The sequence below is a fragment of the Pollicipes pollicipes genome, unplaced genomic scaffold, assembly GCF_011947565.3.
Source record: "Pollicipes pollicipes isolate AB1234 unplaced genomic scaffold, Ppol_2.1 Scaffold_2555;HRSCAF=2994_pilon_pilon_pilon, whole genome shotgun sequence".
NCBI lineage: Eukaryota > Metazoa > Arthropoda > Thecostraca > Pollicipedomorpha > Pollicipedidae > Pollicipes > Pollicipes pollicipes.
Window position 1 is genome coordinate 42,653,608 of NW_023596136.1, and position 15,837 is coordinate 42,669,444.

General features: G+C 62.5%; 1 protein-coding gene across 1 annotated transcript in view; it reads left to right on the forward strand.

Moving 5' to 3' along the window:
• Positions 1-1,770: 1,770 nt before the first annotated feature.
• The window catches only part of LOC119103789 (hemicentin-2), a 34,972-nt gene continuing 20,905 nt past the window's right edge, over positions 1,771-15,837 (forward strand). The window contains exon 1 of the mRNA XM_037227447.1: positions 1,771-2,015. Coding sequence (XP_037083342.1) covers positions 1,985-2,015 — 31 coding nt within the window. The 5' untranslated portion in view covers positions 1,771-1,984. The remainder of the gene's footprint in view (positions 2,016-15,837) is intronic.

Below are 15,837 nucleotides of genomic sequence, written 5' to 3' on the forward strand. Positions count from 1 at the left end.
CGCTCTGGCTGGCCAGGTCTTCTCTTGCGTCCTTCCTGGGGCCGCCGGACCGAAGAGGCTCTCCCTGCCGCTGTCCTGAGACCACCTTTGCCCGGGCTGTACATTTTCTCCCCATCACCATTCCTGAGACCGCCCTTGACCAATCTGGACAGCTCCTACCTGCCACCATCTCTGAGACCGCCCCTGCGCGGCTCGGGCAATCGGCGCATGCCGACACGGCCGGCCATCACATATCGGCGCCGACCGGCCGGGGCCGACCGGACCCGCACCGCATCGCAGCTCGTGCCTGCCGTCGGCCTACGGCAGGCCGGCATTCAGTCACAATCGCCGCTGGACGCAGCCGTAGGCGCTGACTCCGGGGGCGCCGGCGGCGTCGGGGACGGGGCCAACCAACGGTCTGCGCCGCGTTCTCTCGACGACAGACTGGCAAGGGCAGCTGAACGGTTTCCAGGGCTGGAGCTGGGAGGAAAAACAAACTGCTAAATTGTCGGGGTGGTACGGCGATATGAAGGAGTAATTGCCCGGCATTATCTCGGGTTTTTGTTTGGGCTACGGCGTACGCGCCGTATTGTTCTTAGAGAGTGGGTGCCGTTTTTCGGGCGGCTCGTGCTGGAAGCGAGAGAGGCCGGGCCGTCTGCGCTAGCTCTTTCCGTCCGTCTCCTGCTGGGTGGGAAATGGGCTTTCGGTGCTCGGCCAGTCATTACGCTCATTTTCCAGAGCTTCTGATTGCGACGGCGTCAATTAGTTTTTACTCGGCTGCATAGCATGCTAGTGGCTGTTCCCGTGATTGTGTGCTCCCCTAGTGTTACCTTAGAGCACTGCCTGCCGGAGGAACCGACACAATTTTCGACTGCACTATACAAAATTGAATTTATTTATACGTAACTATATTTCAGGCAGGTACGTTTTTGATTTCTTGTCATGTTGGTGCTGATGCAACGGTATTTAGTCAGGAACGTATCACGCTAACCGAGCCCCCTTTCCATCTGTCAAAGCAAACGAAATGCTTAAGCATGCTGCATCTCGGATATGACGTCTGGGTTGCCCAGGTTCGTGGCCTACAACACAAAATAGCTGCCCTTACAGCTAGGAGGACCCGAAAAAACTCCAGATTTGCGACTTGGCACCAGGCCAGTGCTGGATGTTTTGTAGTTTGGCTGTTACTCGGCATATCTGAGCGGCTTAAATAAGCAGGAAAGGAAAGGAACGTTGTATGCATTACACGTGAGCTGGTAAACGGTTTAATGGATGTCTCCGATCGTCTTGAACTGGCAGATGCATAGCTACACACAGGCATATCGTGTGACAAGCTAACAGTTTGATGCGTCAGGGAGCTCAGTATAGCCGGGAAACATGAGCTGAAAGGGCCGAGCAGGCTTCGAACGGCTCCTCTTTGCTCCAGTCACGCTTGATGGCGTCGATCTCAGATGTCCATCGTTTAATCGGCGTCAGATGTCCAGCGACGCCCGCCGGCCAGTGTTGTGTTCGTGCGCGTGCCCGGGGGCGGATCGCTGCCCTGGGGCACGGCATCGGTGCCTTGTTTGTCCGCCCGGTCCTGGCGGTCCCGGCCGACCTCGGCCAGGCCGGCCGCGGCCTCTCAGGTGCGCCGTCCGGTCCCCCCGAAGCACCGCGCTAGCACCTGGATAGACTCGCCGGCCGGCCCGGCCGCGCCGCCGCCCACCAGCGCGCGGACCGCGACGCTGGCGGCGCCCCCTAGCGGCGAGCGGCGCCGAAGCCGGCCGGCGGCCTCCAGTTCCTCCGGAGGTGCTGAGGAGGGGTGTGTGCAGGAACGCAGCTGCTGTGTCGCCGCCGCCGCCGAGCCGAAACTGACCGACCAGCGAGCGTGTCTGGCGACAGCGGAGCGGGAGAGCTGGTGGCGAGCCGTGCTCGGGCCGGTTTAGTGAGGTCGGCGGATTTACTGGAGTCGGTGGTGTGCAATGCGGTCCGTGTAACACGTGCGACGAGCGAGCACAACTCTACCGACATGTATTGGATTACTGGATTGCTCTTAGCAGGTGAGCTCTGCTCTTTCAAGTGCGAGGAATGAAGGTGTTCTTTTTTCCCGGGAACGCTTTGAATCAACTGGTACACGGTGCTCAAGGGCCGACAATCATATGTACCTGCCCGTCGCTGTGTTTGACCACCTGCCTGAGTACGCTGCTGTGTTGGTGTCCGAAACGATTGCGACACTATGCATATGCTTAATCTGACGGCATCAACAGTTACTCTCCCAAGATTCTCCGTCATAGTTTCCTTAGGAGAATAGATTCACCTGCTGTTGTTTTCCCTTGCACCAAAGCTTCTCGTGTTGATCTCCACTGTGGTACCATCCCAGCCAAAAATCCTCCTCCATTTTCATACTGACTAGGAGACATCTCATCTTATCACCGCTCATCACCATCCCAGCCGAGAGCCTCCTCCCCCTCCCCCTTCTCGCCGCCCGCTACGCCCAACACCGATGGCGAACACAAAACTACAGCCGACTGCAAAAACGCTAATCGCCCTTTGATGTCTCGCCCCCGCTCACCGCGGATTGTTGCAGCCGCACGCGCGGACGCGCCGCCGCTGATGAGGTTCGGCGTGCTGGTCAGGGCCCCTGCCGGCATGCTGGGCTGAGCCCCTGTCGGCGCTGCCGCTAATTGGCGGGGCTGGTCCGCCGCGGCGGCGGTCAGGCGGTGCCCGACTGGGGCCGCCGCCGCGCCCGGTCCCGGCCGTATAAGGCCCGCACGCCGCCGAGGCATGCACGGGGCATTTAGCGAGCGGCGATCCGGCCCCGATATCGCTCGGGCCGACACGCTAGCCGGACCCTCGCTCGGGCCGACACGCTAGCCGGACCCTCGCTCTGGTGCCGACACGCTAGCCGGACCCTCGCTCGGGGCGACACGCTAACCGGGCCCTCGCTCGGGCCGGCACGCTAGCCGGAACCTCGCTCGGGCCGACACGCTGGCCGGACCCTCGCTCGGGCCGACACGCTAGCCGGACCCTCGCTCGAGCCGACACGCTAGCCGGACCCTCGCTCGGACCGACACGCTAGCCGGACCCTCGCTCGGGCCGACACCTTAGCCGAACCCTCGCTCGGGCGACACACGCCGGCCCGCTGGACGAAACGGCGGGCTTTGTAAATAGTGTTTTTGACTTGGCAAAGACGGAGGTTCCAGTGGAGAAATATTTTCCTCGATGACGGAGGGTGTCACCGTCTTTTGCTGCACAGTCTGTTTTGGTCCCTCGTGCTGGATTTGAGACGTGAATTGATGCGTGAGCAGCAGCTTAGGACGACCACCCTGGGCAGGGCACCAGGAAAAACGGCTTTCATGCAAGCCAGGGAAGCATTGCGATTGCAGTCTTTTGTACCGGGTGGCGTTTTGCGAGCCACACTTTCCTCGACGATTGTGTCAGTTTCGAAAGCAGAAGTTATCTTTCAGTGGTGCCAGGTCACGCGAGTTTTGAGTGCATAGCAGCTGCCTAACCGTGGAAAATGGAACGGCTATCACCGCAATCCCCAAAAGTGGCGTCACTGAACGCTGCCTGGCGAAGTATACCGCACCTGTGTGAGGCATGCGCGCTGACGGCGCGGCCCGTCCATGACTGGTAATTTTGTGGCCGCGTTTTTTTTGTGGCGGCCACGTTCTTTCGGTCGTCATCCGGTGGCGGTTCGGTAGCTGGCGGGAGATGCGCCCCGATTGTTCCAATGGCCTGCACATGTCGATAGTTCCAGTTACGCACATGTGCTACCGTGTCCCGTGCTGCATGTGACCCTGCGATGGGCCCCGTCCCCGCTCGTGCGCTCATGGCTCTAGAGTCTGCCTGTGCGGTGATGGCATCGGCATCCCCGCGTGCTATAATGGCTCCCGCTTCGTCCGTTTTCTGATAGTTCCTGAACACTAACCTGACGCACGCACTAACCCAACACTCCAAGCCCAATGGATTCTGTCCTGCACGTGCACGAAGGTCTCCTGTCTCTTCACGTGGGCTGGTGGCTTCCATTCCACACGTCGCGCGCGCCGCCGGCGCGGCACGTGAACGGGGGTACGGCGAGTGGCGCGATCGCCTTGTCCCCGGCGGCGGCATGTGCGTCAGACCTGCCACGGGCACCGCACGTGAGGGAAGGGACAGAACATCGACCCGCGCTCCAGCCGAGCAGCCGGCCCGATTTCCCGCCATTTCGGCGCGGCGCGCCAACAGACCCGAGAACCCGCGCCGCTGCGCCGGCTCATACCGGCGAATTTACGAGCTGATGCCAGCGTTAATCCGATAAAACACGGCCAGTTTGGGTGCACGGCCATTGTGCATTTCACGGCGAATGACGTCTGGTCGACGAGCCGCGAACGGCTGCTCGCCCCAGGTGCTTTTGTTCCGGCGTCGGCACCCGGTCGCGGGTTTTCGGGGCGCCTTTTGTTGCCGGGTCGGCGCCGGGCCGGGTTTTCAGCCGCTGTTCCCACCTGTCCCGCGTCTCCGCCCACTCTCCCCCGGCCTGGTCATCCGTCATATCGACACATGCAAACAACACGCTGGCGCCGGCCCCAGCGGTCGGGGGTACACTGGGCAACCGGCGCCGGCGGCGACACCTTGTTCGTGGCGCCGCTTTACCGCCCGTTGGCACACGGCAACCAAAGGCTGTCTGCGCTAAGGAATCGGCGCGTTTTTGTCGCTGCCGACAATTAAGCGCAACAAGGGGCGTTCAACGAGTCTCGAAATGCCATTTCCATGTGGTCTTCGTTGCGAAGTGAATAGAGGCGAGGTCATTGTGCGAGATACAAGTGGCCGTCGTTTGTATTTTGCATGGTTGCATGGCTGTGCATTAAAGGAATGCTTCCATCCCAGCGAAGCGTTTAATTGGGGTGACCCCATCACACAATCATTGAACGTACAGCGCGATTAAATGTTGCAGTCTCTAAATCACTCCAAATCCGTGTGCTCCTGAAACTTTGTATCTTGTTCACCACAAAGCGCTGGATCATTCAGCAACTTACGCCACAGCTGCCGATATCAGCTTTACCTTCTCCCGCGTCCTCTGTCGTACTAGGACTGATAGCAGTCAAGAACCGTCGCCTGCCTCAAAATTTTATATCACAAGGCAACTGGATCAGCCACTGTACCTCTTCCAATTGCCTTCAACCTGTAAAATCCCCCGGGAATGATTGTTAAACCATTACCACACCAGATAACCCCCGGCCCCATACACCCTCAAAATACATTACGGGGTATAGAGCCGCCATTGTCGCCAAATCCCCGAGTTCAGCGAACTGCCGCCGCTCGTGTAAGATTCTCCCGCAGATATAGCACTTTCATAACGGGCTATTTCTCAACGAAGACTTAAAATTGGCAATAGCTTAAGACTGGGGTCAGGAGCTTCCTTCGTAATACAGCCTTTTCTTACAGTGCTGCTCACCCATAGCCGTGGGTGATAGGTGTGCAATATCACATAGCAACGTAAAATTATCTATAAATCTGGTGATAAATGTGAGTGCAACGTAAATACGTGAGTAAGATACACGAACACTGCAGGCCATCATTACATATTACCCAATACCTCTTCCATTGCCAGTTGACCATGCCACTTTGGACGGTCCTCCAAGTGACATAAATCGTTTCAAAGCCTTGTCGGCCATGAAAGGTAGCTACCGGCATACCGATCCGTTGCTGGTAGTCGACGGTAGCTGAAATATGCATACCCCCCTTGCGGCTGAAATATGGACAACTCCGCCGGTGCAGCCTGCAACATCAGTATATAACCTCCACCACATTAACGTCATCATACCGCTAACCAATGCTTTGCACCGTAAACCCACGGAGACACACCGACATGGAGGCGATCCATGGCCTCGTTCCCACATCACACACCACCAGCGCGCTCGATCTACCGCTTACCCCAGCGGAAGGTGTGGTTGGGTCAGGGATAGAGGCGGTGAGTATGGGGGGGGGGGGCCTAACGTCGCCGCACCACCTTCAGCACGGCCTCGCCTGCCTCCCGGCCAGGCCGCCGGACCGTGGCCCCGCACGTGAGAACGGCCCGCGCCCGGGCCGAGCGTGCCGCAGTGATGAAGGCCACGGCACTGACCGCAGTCCGGAGCCGGCGGGCTGGCGTGGGGGGCCAGCACACGGGGGTGGCAGTACTCGGCGTGGTCGGTCCAGCACTGACCGCAGCGGAAGGGGGAGAGGGCCTATCAGGACTGCAGTGGATGTGCCGTTGAGGCCTGAGAGCGACGGCGCTGCGAGCGAACGGCAGGCTGCTAGCGGGGGAGAGACGGGGCCCTGTTTGTGACACAGCTTAAATGCCCTGATGTATAACCCAGCCGGTTGTCATTACATCTTCATGGGAGAGATGTGCTGATATCTGCGCGTGAGAGAAACGCACGAGGTGAGTTCCTGTCGGAGATACCGGCGCATGATTGCTGTACGCACGGCGGGACCGGATGTGAGAACGGTGAGATACTCGTGAGACCCTGCACAAGCTTCAGCCGCTATCAGGAGAAGATAACGCCGCAGAAAGTCACGCCGCACTGCACCGTGTCCGGATGTGTGACCCTTCCGTCAGACGGGCCACGGTCTGTCTTCCTCATGTCATGTGAGCCACAGGTGCGCCTCAGTCTTCCGCCCGCGCCCTCCCCATGTGAAATGAGCTGAGGCGGTTTGCGCGAGCTACCGCCCGCGCCGCGTCGAACCCACAATCGCTGGAGGTCCATGTCGATGAGAAGCGTGCTGGGCAGTCTGGTGACGGTCCGGTGCAGTAGCCGTCCGGTGCAGTAGCCGTCCGGTGTGGTAGCCATCCGGTGAAGTAACCGTCCGGTGCGGTAACCATCCGGTACAGTAGACGTCCGGTGCAGTAACCGTCCGGTGCAGCGGCCGTCTGGTGCAGTAGCAGTCCGGTGCAGTAACCGTCCGGTACAGTAGACGTCCGGTGCAGTAACCATCCGGTGCAGTAGCCGTCCGGTGCAGTAACCGTCCCGGGCCAGCGGACGCGATTTGCAAGGGGACACCGACACGTTCCCGGGGGGACACCGACATGGTCCCAGAGGGACACCGACACAATCCCAGGGTACACCGACGCAGTCCCAGGAGAACACCATCACGGTCCCAGGTGGCCATCCGCTGCTCGGTCGGCGCAGCTGACGGCCGACAGGTGACGGTTTTTGCTGCTGTGCCGTCATCGGTGGCATGACGGCGGCGGCGGCGAGGGTCGGAGAGGAGCGTCGGGAGACAAGCCGGGAGAGAAGCGTGGGAGATGGCCGAAGGGGACGAGCGCCGGAGATGATAATAATGACGAACGAGGTGTCGCTTGAGAAGGGGAAGAAATACGCTCTCGGCGACGACAGCCTAACGAATACATGAGCCGCGAAAAGCTGTGACGAATGCGTAACAATAAGTCTCTAACAGCAGTCGTGTCGGTGACAACGACGACTTAGTGCGGCGGGCTCGCTCAGTTCTCGAAATGAAGCCGGATTCAAGGGTGGGGCTGGAAAGTGAACAGTGCGGTGTGCCCCGCTCGGCGCCGACGCCGGCCCTGACGGAGACCAGCCGGCTCGGCTCAGCGCCGTCGTCGATCGGTCCATTATTTCCAGCTATTAATTGTGTTTGCCCGGCGCCGGAGCGGCGCAGGTTCCCACGCCGCGCGACAGGCGTCTGGCCGCCTGTGTTTCTGTTAATACTTTGCCGAGAAAACAGCAGATGTTATTGTTGTAGGTGGCGGCCGTCGACGCCCCAGCCCGTCGCGCTCGGGTTCCACCGCCATGACGTACGGCCGTCTGGCTGAAGTCAGGCTGGCATTCGCTGACAGCGCGCGCCACAAAACATGGGGAGAAAAACGACCGGCGAGCCGACGCCTGTAAAAAACGGGGGTCAGCGCCGGGGGGGAGACATTCATAAGTGACAGACGGCTTACGCTCGGCGGCGGTCGAGACGATCCGGCGCTCTTCGAGGCGGAGCTCTCTGAGCGGCGCCAATGGAGCTCCGGGATGCGTTTCACCTGCGCCGAGGCCTGATCGTGGTCCGCCGGGTTCCGCGAACAGCCGGCGGCGGCGCACCCGTCCGCCGAGCCGCCTGAGCGCGCTTCCCGCCGTGATTCGCCTGGGAAAGGACACGCGGGCAATTGTCGCCGCCCGGTTCCCATGTCAGTCGACCGCGACGCGGCATGTCGCGGGCGCGTCGCGGTCGCCCGCCCGCTCTCGCCGCGTCACCCGGCAACCTCGCCGCCGCCCTCGCCAAGGCGGTGCGGGCCGGCCGGCCGGGCCGGTGACTCAAGGCGCCCCGGGACGCGCACCTGCTGTCTCGGACGCCATCTCGGCCGCCGCCGGCCGGGCGTTCCCACGTCGGCCAGGAAGCGGCCAATTTAAACCGGCCCGGCCGGGCGCCCCGGCGGCGGCGGGCGCGGGAACGCACCCCGGCAGCCGCGAGCGCCCCGCCCGCGACCTGGCGCCCGGCCGGCCCGGGCACCGCTCTCACGGCCGACGGGGCGCCGCGTGCGGCACGCCGGTAATGACGGTGGTTGGTGGCGGCCGCCTGACCTAGCGCAGGTGGCGCTGACCGTGATTGTGCTCCTGGCCAGGTGATACACCAGGCGAGAAGAGCGCGTTTTTGTCCGGGTGCGCGAAGGATGAGCCAACATGTCATCGTGCTGTATGCACGCTGTTTTCGATATGGTCCGCCTTACTCCTGCGAAGTATTTTGCGGCCAGGTAATTGCAATGTTTCCGTCCATCGACAGGCTGATACTTTTCGGCACGATCACACGGTAACCTCTTCCTTCTAACACATATGGTCACCGGGGCATGTTCCGCGCAGTGACAGCTTGGTGGCGAGCGCACGGGCCATTCGGAAGGGGAGGGGATCTCTGACCCCGAGAAGCCGCATGCTCGCCAGCCGGGCTTTGTTGACGAGTTTGTCGGTCCCCCGGCGCCGGGGCCGCTGGGGTTAATGAAGCTGTCCACCCCTAGGCTACAAAAATAGTCCGACAAATGATTTACATCTGGCGGGTCGGCCGATGGCCGTAAACAGATCACCGACTGGCTCCTCCGGAGGTGCGTGGGGAGGGGAGGGGGAAGGGGGCACGGAGCTTTCCGGAGCCGGGCCCGCTCCGCTCCCGCCAGCGAGACGAACGCACCCGCAGCGGCCACCCGAACGCACCACTCCAGCGGACGTTCTCCAGGAGAGAACCGCTTTCCGCTGGCGAGAGAGCGAGAGCGAGATTCCGGGCTTGTTTACCCTGGCGCGTCGCGCGGCGCGGCGCGCGTTTTCCCGTGCTCGCCCTTTGTCCCGGTTGGCCTATTCTCGGCGCGGGTGGCCGCGCGCCCTGGGCGCAAACACGCTGACCCAGGCCGGCCTGTCGGCGGCGCGGCGGCGCCCCTGTTCGGCCGGTCATCAGCGGCGGGGTGCCGCCGGACGGGTGGCGGAGCTCCGCCCGCCGCCGGCCCGCGCCGCGCTGGGCGCTGCCGGATGATCCCTGACGGAGATCTCAGCTCACGGCCGTCCGGTACGCGCTCCTGCACGCCTGTCTGCAGTGCGCCGTGGGTGGGAGCCGCCGGCTGATGTGCAGCTGTTTGCGCACTTTTTGTGGGCCGATCGCTGGCATCGGCGCGAGTCCTTTCGCTCAGGCGGGGCACTCATGCACCTGCACAGCTGTGCCGGCGCCACATGCCTCCATACGGATGCTTTCGAGAGCGCCCATGCATATGGAGCGGCGACGTCTCGCGTGCTCCGAATCTGGCGCGGGTAACCGCCGGCCCCCAACAATGGCTCCGTGACGGCCCTGCTCATCTGAGCTGATGATTCACCCGCGCCTGGTCGTAGGTGACCCCTCGCCGTGTGCTCCCGCTAGGGCGCGACGGCATGGGCAGCAACGGCGCTGCACCGCGAGGGACATGCACAGCCGCGGTTGCTGTGGGGCCCAGCCCAGTGCACGTGCCGTGCCGTGCCGCAGCGGACGTGCCGGCGCCCAGCCGACTCCATCCCCGCCTCCGAAGGACCGGCCGCCCGCCATCTAAATGCTAATGGGGCCGGGCTGCAGAGGGCCCGTCGCCGGCCCACGGCGTTTGTTGACGACCCAGCTGCGGGGCCCGAGGGGGAGGCATTACCGGGCGAGAGCCGGGCCCGGGGCACGGCCGACACCCGAGACCGGCGCCGGCTGCAGGAGCGGGTCGGCTGCCGCGCCGCGCCGCGCCGCCGGCCTCGGCCCCAGTCATGGGAACACGAGAGTTCGCCAGCGCCCGGCCGGCCGGGTGTAGGCACTGCAACTGGTGGGAGAGGCCACCTGAGTCACTAGGGGAGGTTCAGGTGACCTCAGGTGACCGGTGTTGAAGGTGCTGCATCTGGCCGGGAAGCACGGACAAGTCTGAGGTACTTCAGCGGATTTTGGAGGCCGTATCGAAGAGCTGAACTTGACACTGGGAAGCTTGAAGCTTGGGAAGCAGGGGCTTGCCAGAGAGAGGCCAGTGCCCTGACCTCGCGCTTTTGGAGCCTCGCGAGACGGTGACTCAGAAGATTTGAACGACACAGACCAGCTCCCGGAGACGGAAGACGATCGTCGCGCCGTTTTGGGCGCGCCGATCTCTAATCCGCCGCGGCGCCCTGGGCTGCGGCCGGGTCCCTCGTCGTGCACGTGTCCCGGTGAAAACGCAGCAGGTGACGCGGATTACGAGGACTTGAAGGCGGTCCGCCGAGCAGGCCGCTGGTCACGGACGGCAGGTCGCCTTTGATGTCGCGCATCTGCTGGGACGGAACCGAGCCGCCCAAATCTGCCGGACCAGTGACAAAACATGGTCGGGATTAGCAGTGGGCCGGGGCGCCCCCTCAATCCCCGCCCAGAGATCTCTCCCACGGATCCGTAATGCCATTAACGGCCCCATTTGAACCCAATAGTCCCGTTTCCGTAATTGAGCCCCTGGAATGGATGTGCCCGTATTCTTGTCGGGTTTATTAGTGTCGTATAGTGCCCGTCATCCGGTGCTATTTCAGTATTCACGGTTTTTACGAGCTGTCGACTCAGACCGTGTTTTGATTCGGTCTGGCACGGTTTTGGCCTTTCACAGTCGGTGGCACAATGTCGCACATTGGCTACCTGCTAGCAATTCGCAGCTATGGTCAGTCGTTCTGCCTGCAAAGCACATCTGACTGTTTTCCGGCCCGCCCGGGGGAACGGATAGCTAAATCGTCGATAGTATCAGTCGTTGCTTTCGCTGTTTTACGCTAGCTTGATTGTTGAAGTATGCACTCGGGACACTTATAGCTGACTTTTCCTTGTTTTCATGATTGAATGCGGTGAATGCTTATTTAAATTGCATTATTAGCGAACATTATATACTTAAAGATGGTGTGATACAAGCTGCCACAGCGCACCTGCCCTGCACTGCCCTTCAAAGATGGTCTCACAACCTACAGAGATCAGCTCACTCAGCACAAGCTCATTCTGGACCGGCTGTTAAGACTGACCAATGGCCAACAGTTTCATCAGTCGAAAGTACGACTCCCACCACTTTCCAACCGCACCGTTTGAACATTCAGGTTAGACACGACTGAATTTTCATTAAATGGTGAGATAGTGGTCACTGGTGCCTGCGACCAGCTGGCAAAACAAAAAAGGTCTCTGTCCAAATTCTGACACGATACGATCTTAAAAAGGTATAGTTTGAGGCTTTGCCTGCTGACGCTGCGCACAGCCCGCGAACCGCGGAAGGCGAGCGCGATCTGACTGCCCGAGGTCTGGATCGAGTCAGGGTTCAGGCCCAGATCGGTGCCTGGCAGGTCCGCGTCCCTCCAGCCGCGCCTCCGCCGCCTGGAAGGAGGCCGTTACCACGGGCCGGATTCGGGACGGCGACGATCCATCACCTGTCGGCGAGATTCCGCCGGCCGATACCTCCCATTACTGTGTCGTTAGCTTATAAACCTACTCGCCGGAGAGCGGCGGCCGCGTATGGAGATGCGCGGCCGCCCGTCCACCGGGCGTCGCTCCCAGCTTGGCGGCAGCGCGCGCCCGCCGGCAGCGCCCCGGCATCTGGAGCAGACGGTCTGGGGCGCCGCGCCAGCCGCCGCGCGCATATCGTTAGCGATCGGCCAGTTACCGTTTAGCTAAACGCCAGTGAAGTCAGGTGATTAATGTACTGGCCGCGCCGCATTATCTGCACCCTCGTGCGTGCGCCGCAAATGCCGCGCGTGGTGCCGTTAGACGCCGCGGCCACCCGAACGGCGCATTCTACGGCACCCCGCGCGCGAGCAGGCGTCGTCGGCGGCCGCTCGCGGCATGTGCGAAGCGCCGTCGCTTGACGCGCTGCTCGGCGGAGCGGCACGCCGGGCTCGCTGCGCGCGCCGAATTCGGCGTGATCCCGGTGAGCGATTGTATCGGTCGGCGGCCGGCGGCGGTGCTGACCCGCGGCCGCGCGCGCCGGCAGCAGCCCACACGGAAGGCCGGCGCGTTTTTGCCGAGCTCAACCCACTGGCCGGCGAGGCGCTATAAATTACGCGCCCTCCACAACAGCGGCGTGGCTCGCCGCGCGGGTAACGGTGCGGGTAAGGCCGGCTCCCCGCGGCGGACGCCCGTCCGGCCGCCGCGCTGTTGCCTTCTGCAGTCGACTGTGGCTGCGACCGCCGAGGCCGTCGCCGCTAATCCTGCAGCCGCTTCCAGTACCTTGAGCGCGGCGCCTCCGCGCCCGTTGTTTATGGCCGCCGCGGCGAGGCGGCCATCTTGTTCTTGTCGGCCTCGCGCGTGGCCGGGGCAGAAGACGGTCGGAAGCGAGCAGATTCCGCTGGGTGGGCAGGACCTGCGGCGGCCGGCGCGCCGCGGCCCGCCCGGCCCCATGAGCGGCCGAAGCGGGTCAGATCCTTGCCGGCGGCCGGGCGGTGGTGCGCATGCGCGGGGTCAAAGCACTCTGGCGGCAGGCGCGCGGCCGCTTCGCCGGCGGAGAGCCCGGGAACGCTAGGTCTTGTGGATTGGGCTTCGCTCGCTCTGTATCTGACAGGTGCTTGCCGCCAGGCCACGCTGCACTTGTATTTCTGAGAGACATGCTGGCACGACAAAAATATAGCTGAAGTTTTTTAACACAAACATAGAAATGCGGGAGGAATTTTTGTTTGGGCTGCAAAGGCACGTCAAATCTCACATCGCTTCTGCGCAGACATCAGCTGAAGATAACGACATTCTGCCCAGTTATTGTGCTCGAGGCCTTGGGAAATCGCTGTGGTAATGGCTCAGATATTTTTAATATCCCAAGTTTGCAGACGGCCAATTTTCGGATGCCATCATCCCATTATCTGCATGAGTCAGCATGCGCGGTGGGTCCTCCTCCCTGCCATCGGCCCCAACACGATGTCTGATCGCATGTCACGTCGCGAACTCTGTCGAAGTTGTTTGACTTCCAGGAGCCCTTTGCTCGTCGTGTGACAGCTGACGCCTACAGCCACCGAGCTTGCGGGTCTTGCAGCGCCCGGAAATTTTTGCCCCTCCGTAGAAGATAGCCAGAGAAATGTGACCGGACAGGATTTGCTCGGACCTCCTCACGAGGCGCTGGCCGATGCATGACTTCAACGTCAACCGGTTGTAGGTGATGGCATTTCCGTGCACCGCCGCCGCCTCTGAAAAATAGCGGTCGGCCTGCCGCCATCCGGTTCTCTGCAGCGCTGCTGAGGTCCTCGGTACGGCTGTGGACGATCCAGTCACCGATCCTCCGGTCCAGTTCCTCGGTACAGTTATGGGCGATCCAGTCACCAGTCCTCTGGTTCAGTCACCAGTCCTCTGGTTCAGTCACTGGTTCTCTCCGGTCCAGTCACTGATCCTCTCCGGTCCAGTCGCTGACCCTCTCTAGTCCACTCACTGGTCCTCTCTGGTACAGTCACTGATCCTCTCCGGTCCAGTCACTGGCCCTCTCCAGTCCAGGCATCGACCGGTCCGGTCAGCGGCCCGGTGTTGACGCCGTCCGCCGGCGGCCGGCCATGCGTCATGCGGGCGTCATCCGGGCGTCATCCGGCGCCATCCATCAGTGCGGCGGCCGCCGGAGACGTCGTCGCATTGTGTCACTCGGCACCCTTCGCGACGGCCCGTTATGTTTCCCAGGGCGCGCTGCGGGCGCCGCGGGCGCCACCCGGCGCTCCTCGCCGTCGCTCGTCGCTGTGCCGACGACGCGTCAGCTGATGAGGACGCGTGACCAGTCCTCATCGGTCGACGGCTCCGGCGATCGGCACGCCAGACTTGCCTGCACCAAAGCGGCGCGGTGGCGGCGGTCGCGGCGTGTCTTTAAGTCCAGCTTCTCGCGTGCGCACGCGGCGGTGAATAAACACATGCCGACGCCGAGCCGCGAGCCGGTGATGGTTCTCAGAGACGGATGTTTGCGTCCCTAAGAGCGGCCAATTGTTGCGAGTGGCGCAGGCGGTTGGCGCGGGCCGTCCTCGCGTCCTCACGTCCTAACGACGGCTGTTCGGAACACCTGCTGTGATCCTCCGTCTGGTGGTGTGTCCTACCCGTGAGGCTCGAGTATGCGCGCGCCTGCCGCGCGACCGACAGCAGCATTTTCCCGTCGCCGCGGCTTGTTGCAGCGTGTAACCATCTCAGCGGTGGCTCATCGTGGAAGACGCGATCCCGGCATGATCTGTAGCTTCCGGAGCGGCACAGGCCGCGTGACTCGAGCCGTGACTCAGGCGAGGCGGCGGCGTGAGTCACTAGGCGGATGCCCGCCGTCCGCTCCGGCCTAACGACCCGCTTCCGCCGCCGGTCGTCCCGGGATTATTTAACGCACGTTAATGAGTCAGTCCCCCCGCCGGGCCCAGAATTTCAACATTAGGTTCAGATTACAATTCAGGAGGCGCGCTGGTTTTCAGTCGGTCCGTTCGAGAATCGGACCGGTTCTGGCGGTCGGCGTGGTTTCGGCTGGGATGCTCGCCCGCGGCGGCGCTGGCCAACCTCGCTCTGACCCCCCCGCCGCCGCCGCCGGCGACCTCTTGACCCGCGGTGCGACCCCCTGACCGCGGCCGACGCCACCTGGCGGGCCGTGTGCCCGGAAGCGGCCGTCCAGCGGGGTGACACCTGACCCGCGGGGCGGGGGCCGCGCCGGCCTCGGCGGAAGTCCAGCAGAGAGCGGCCACCTGGCTGCGTGACGGCTGTGGCGGCCGTCTGCCGAGCTGCCCCGAGCTGCTCCGAGATGCTCCACCCCGGCCGACTGCAGGAGGCCTCCGTAGCCAGCCTTACTCCACGAGCCTGCTTAGAGGCTCTTCCATCCTTCTTAGAGGCTCTCGCAAGGGCTGCGTCGGCGGCGGGTCCGTTGGAGGTCCCACGGACCCACAGAGGACGCCGTGTCGTCCGCGCTGACTGTGGGAGGTCCCACGGAACCCGCGGCTGCCTGCTGCCGCGTCCCAAGGGGATGGCCGCGACGGACGCATTGTGCTCTTAATTGAAAATAACAACAGCCGGGACGGCGGCCGGCGGCGCGCCGGCGAGCTCCCGGCGGCTCCGTCGGCTCTGGCCCAGATCGCCGGCCCAGGAATCCAATGAAAGCCGGTGGCCGGCGCCGTCGAGCGCGGTCGTATTGTCTTGCCTGTCAGATGAGAGTGTGTTTTGGTGCAGCGACGCCGCACGCATGCTGACGACCCCCTTTTTCCGTTGCAGGTATGTGATTCCGGGACGAGATTTCGGCCGCGGAGGAGGACCGCCTATCCGGGCTGAGTACCGCTGCCGCTGGGTTGAGTGGAGTGCCGCGGCGCGCCGGTGTTATCTCTTGAACTCCGGAAAGCAGTACCCGTAATCTGCATACCAACCATCGATTCCTCAGTAACCCTGGTACTTCGTTTGCTTACGAGAATCTATATGTGTGCCACCAGCCTCCCGGTCCGTTACATTATTAAACCCTGTTATTTTATGGGCATT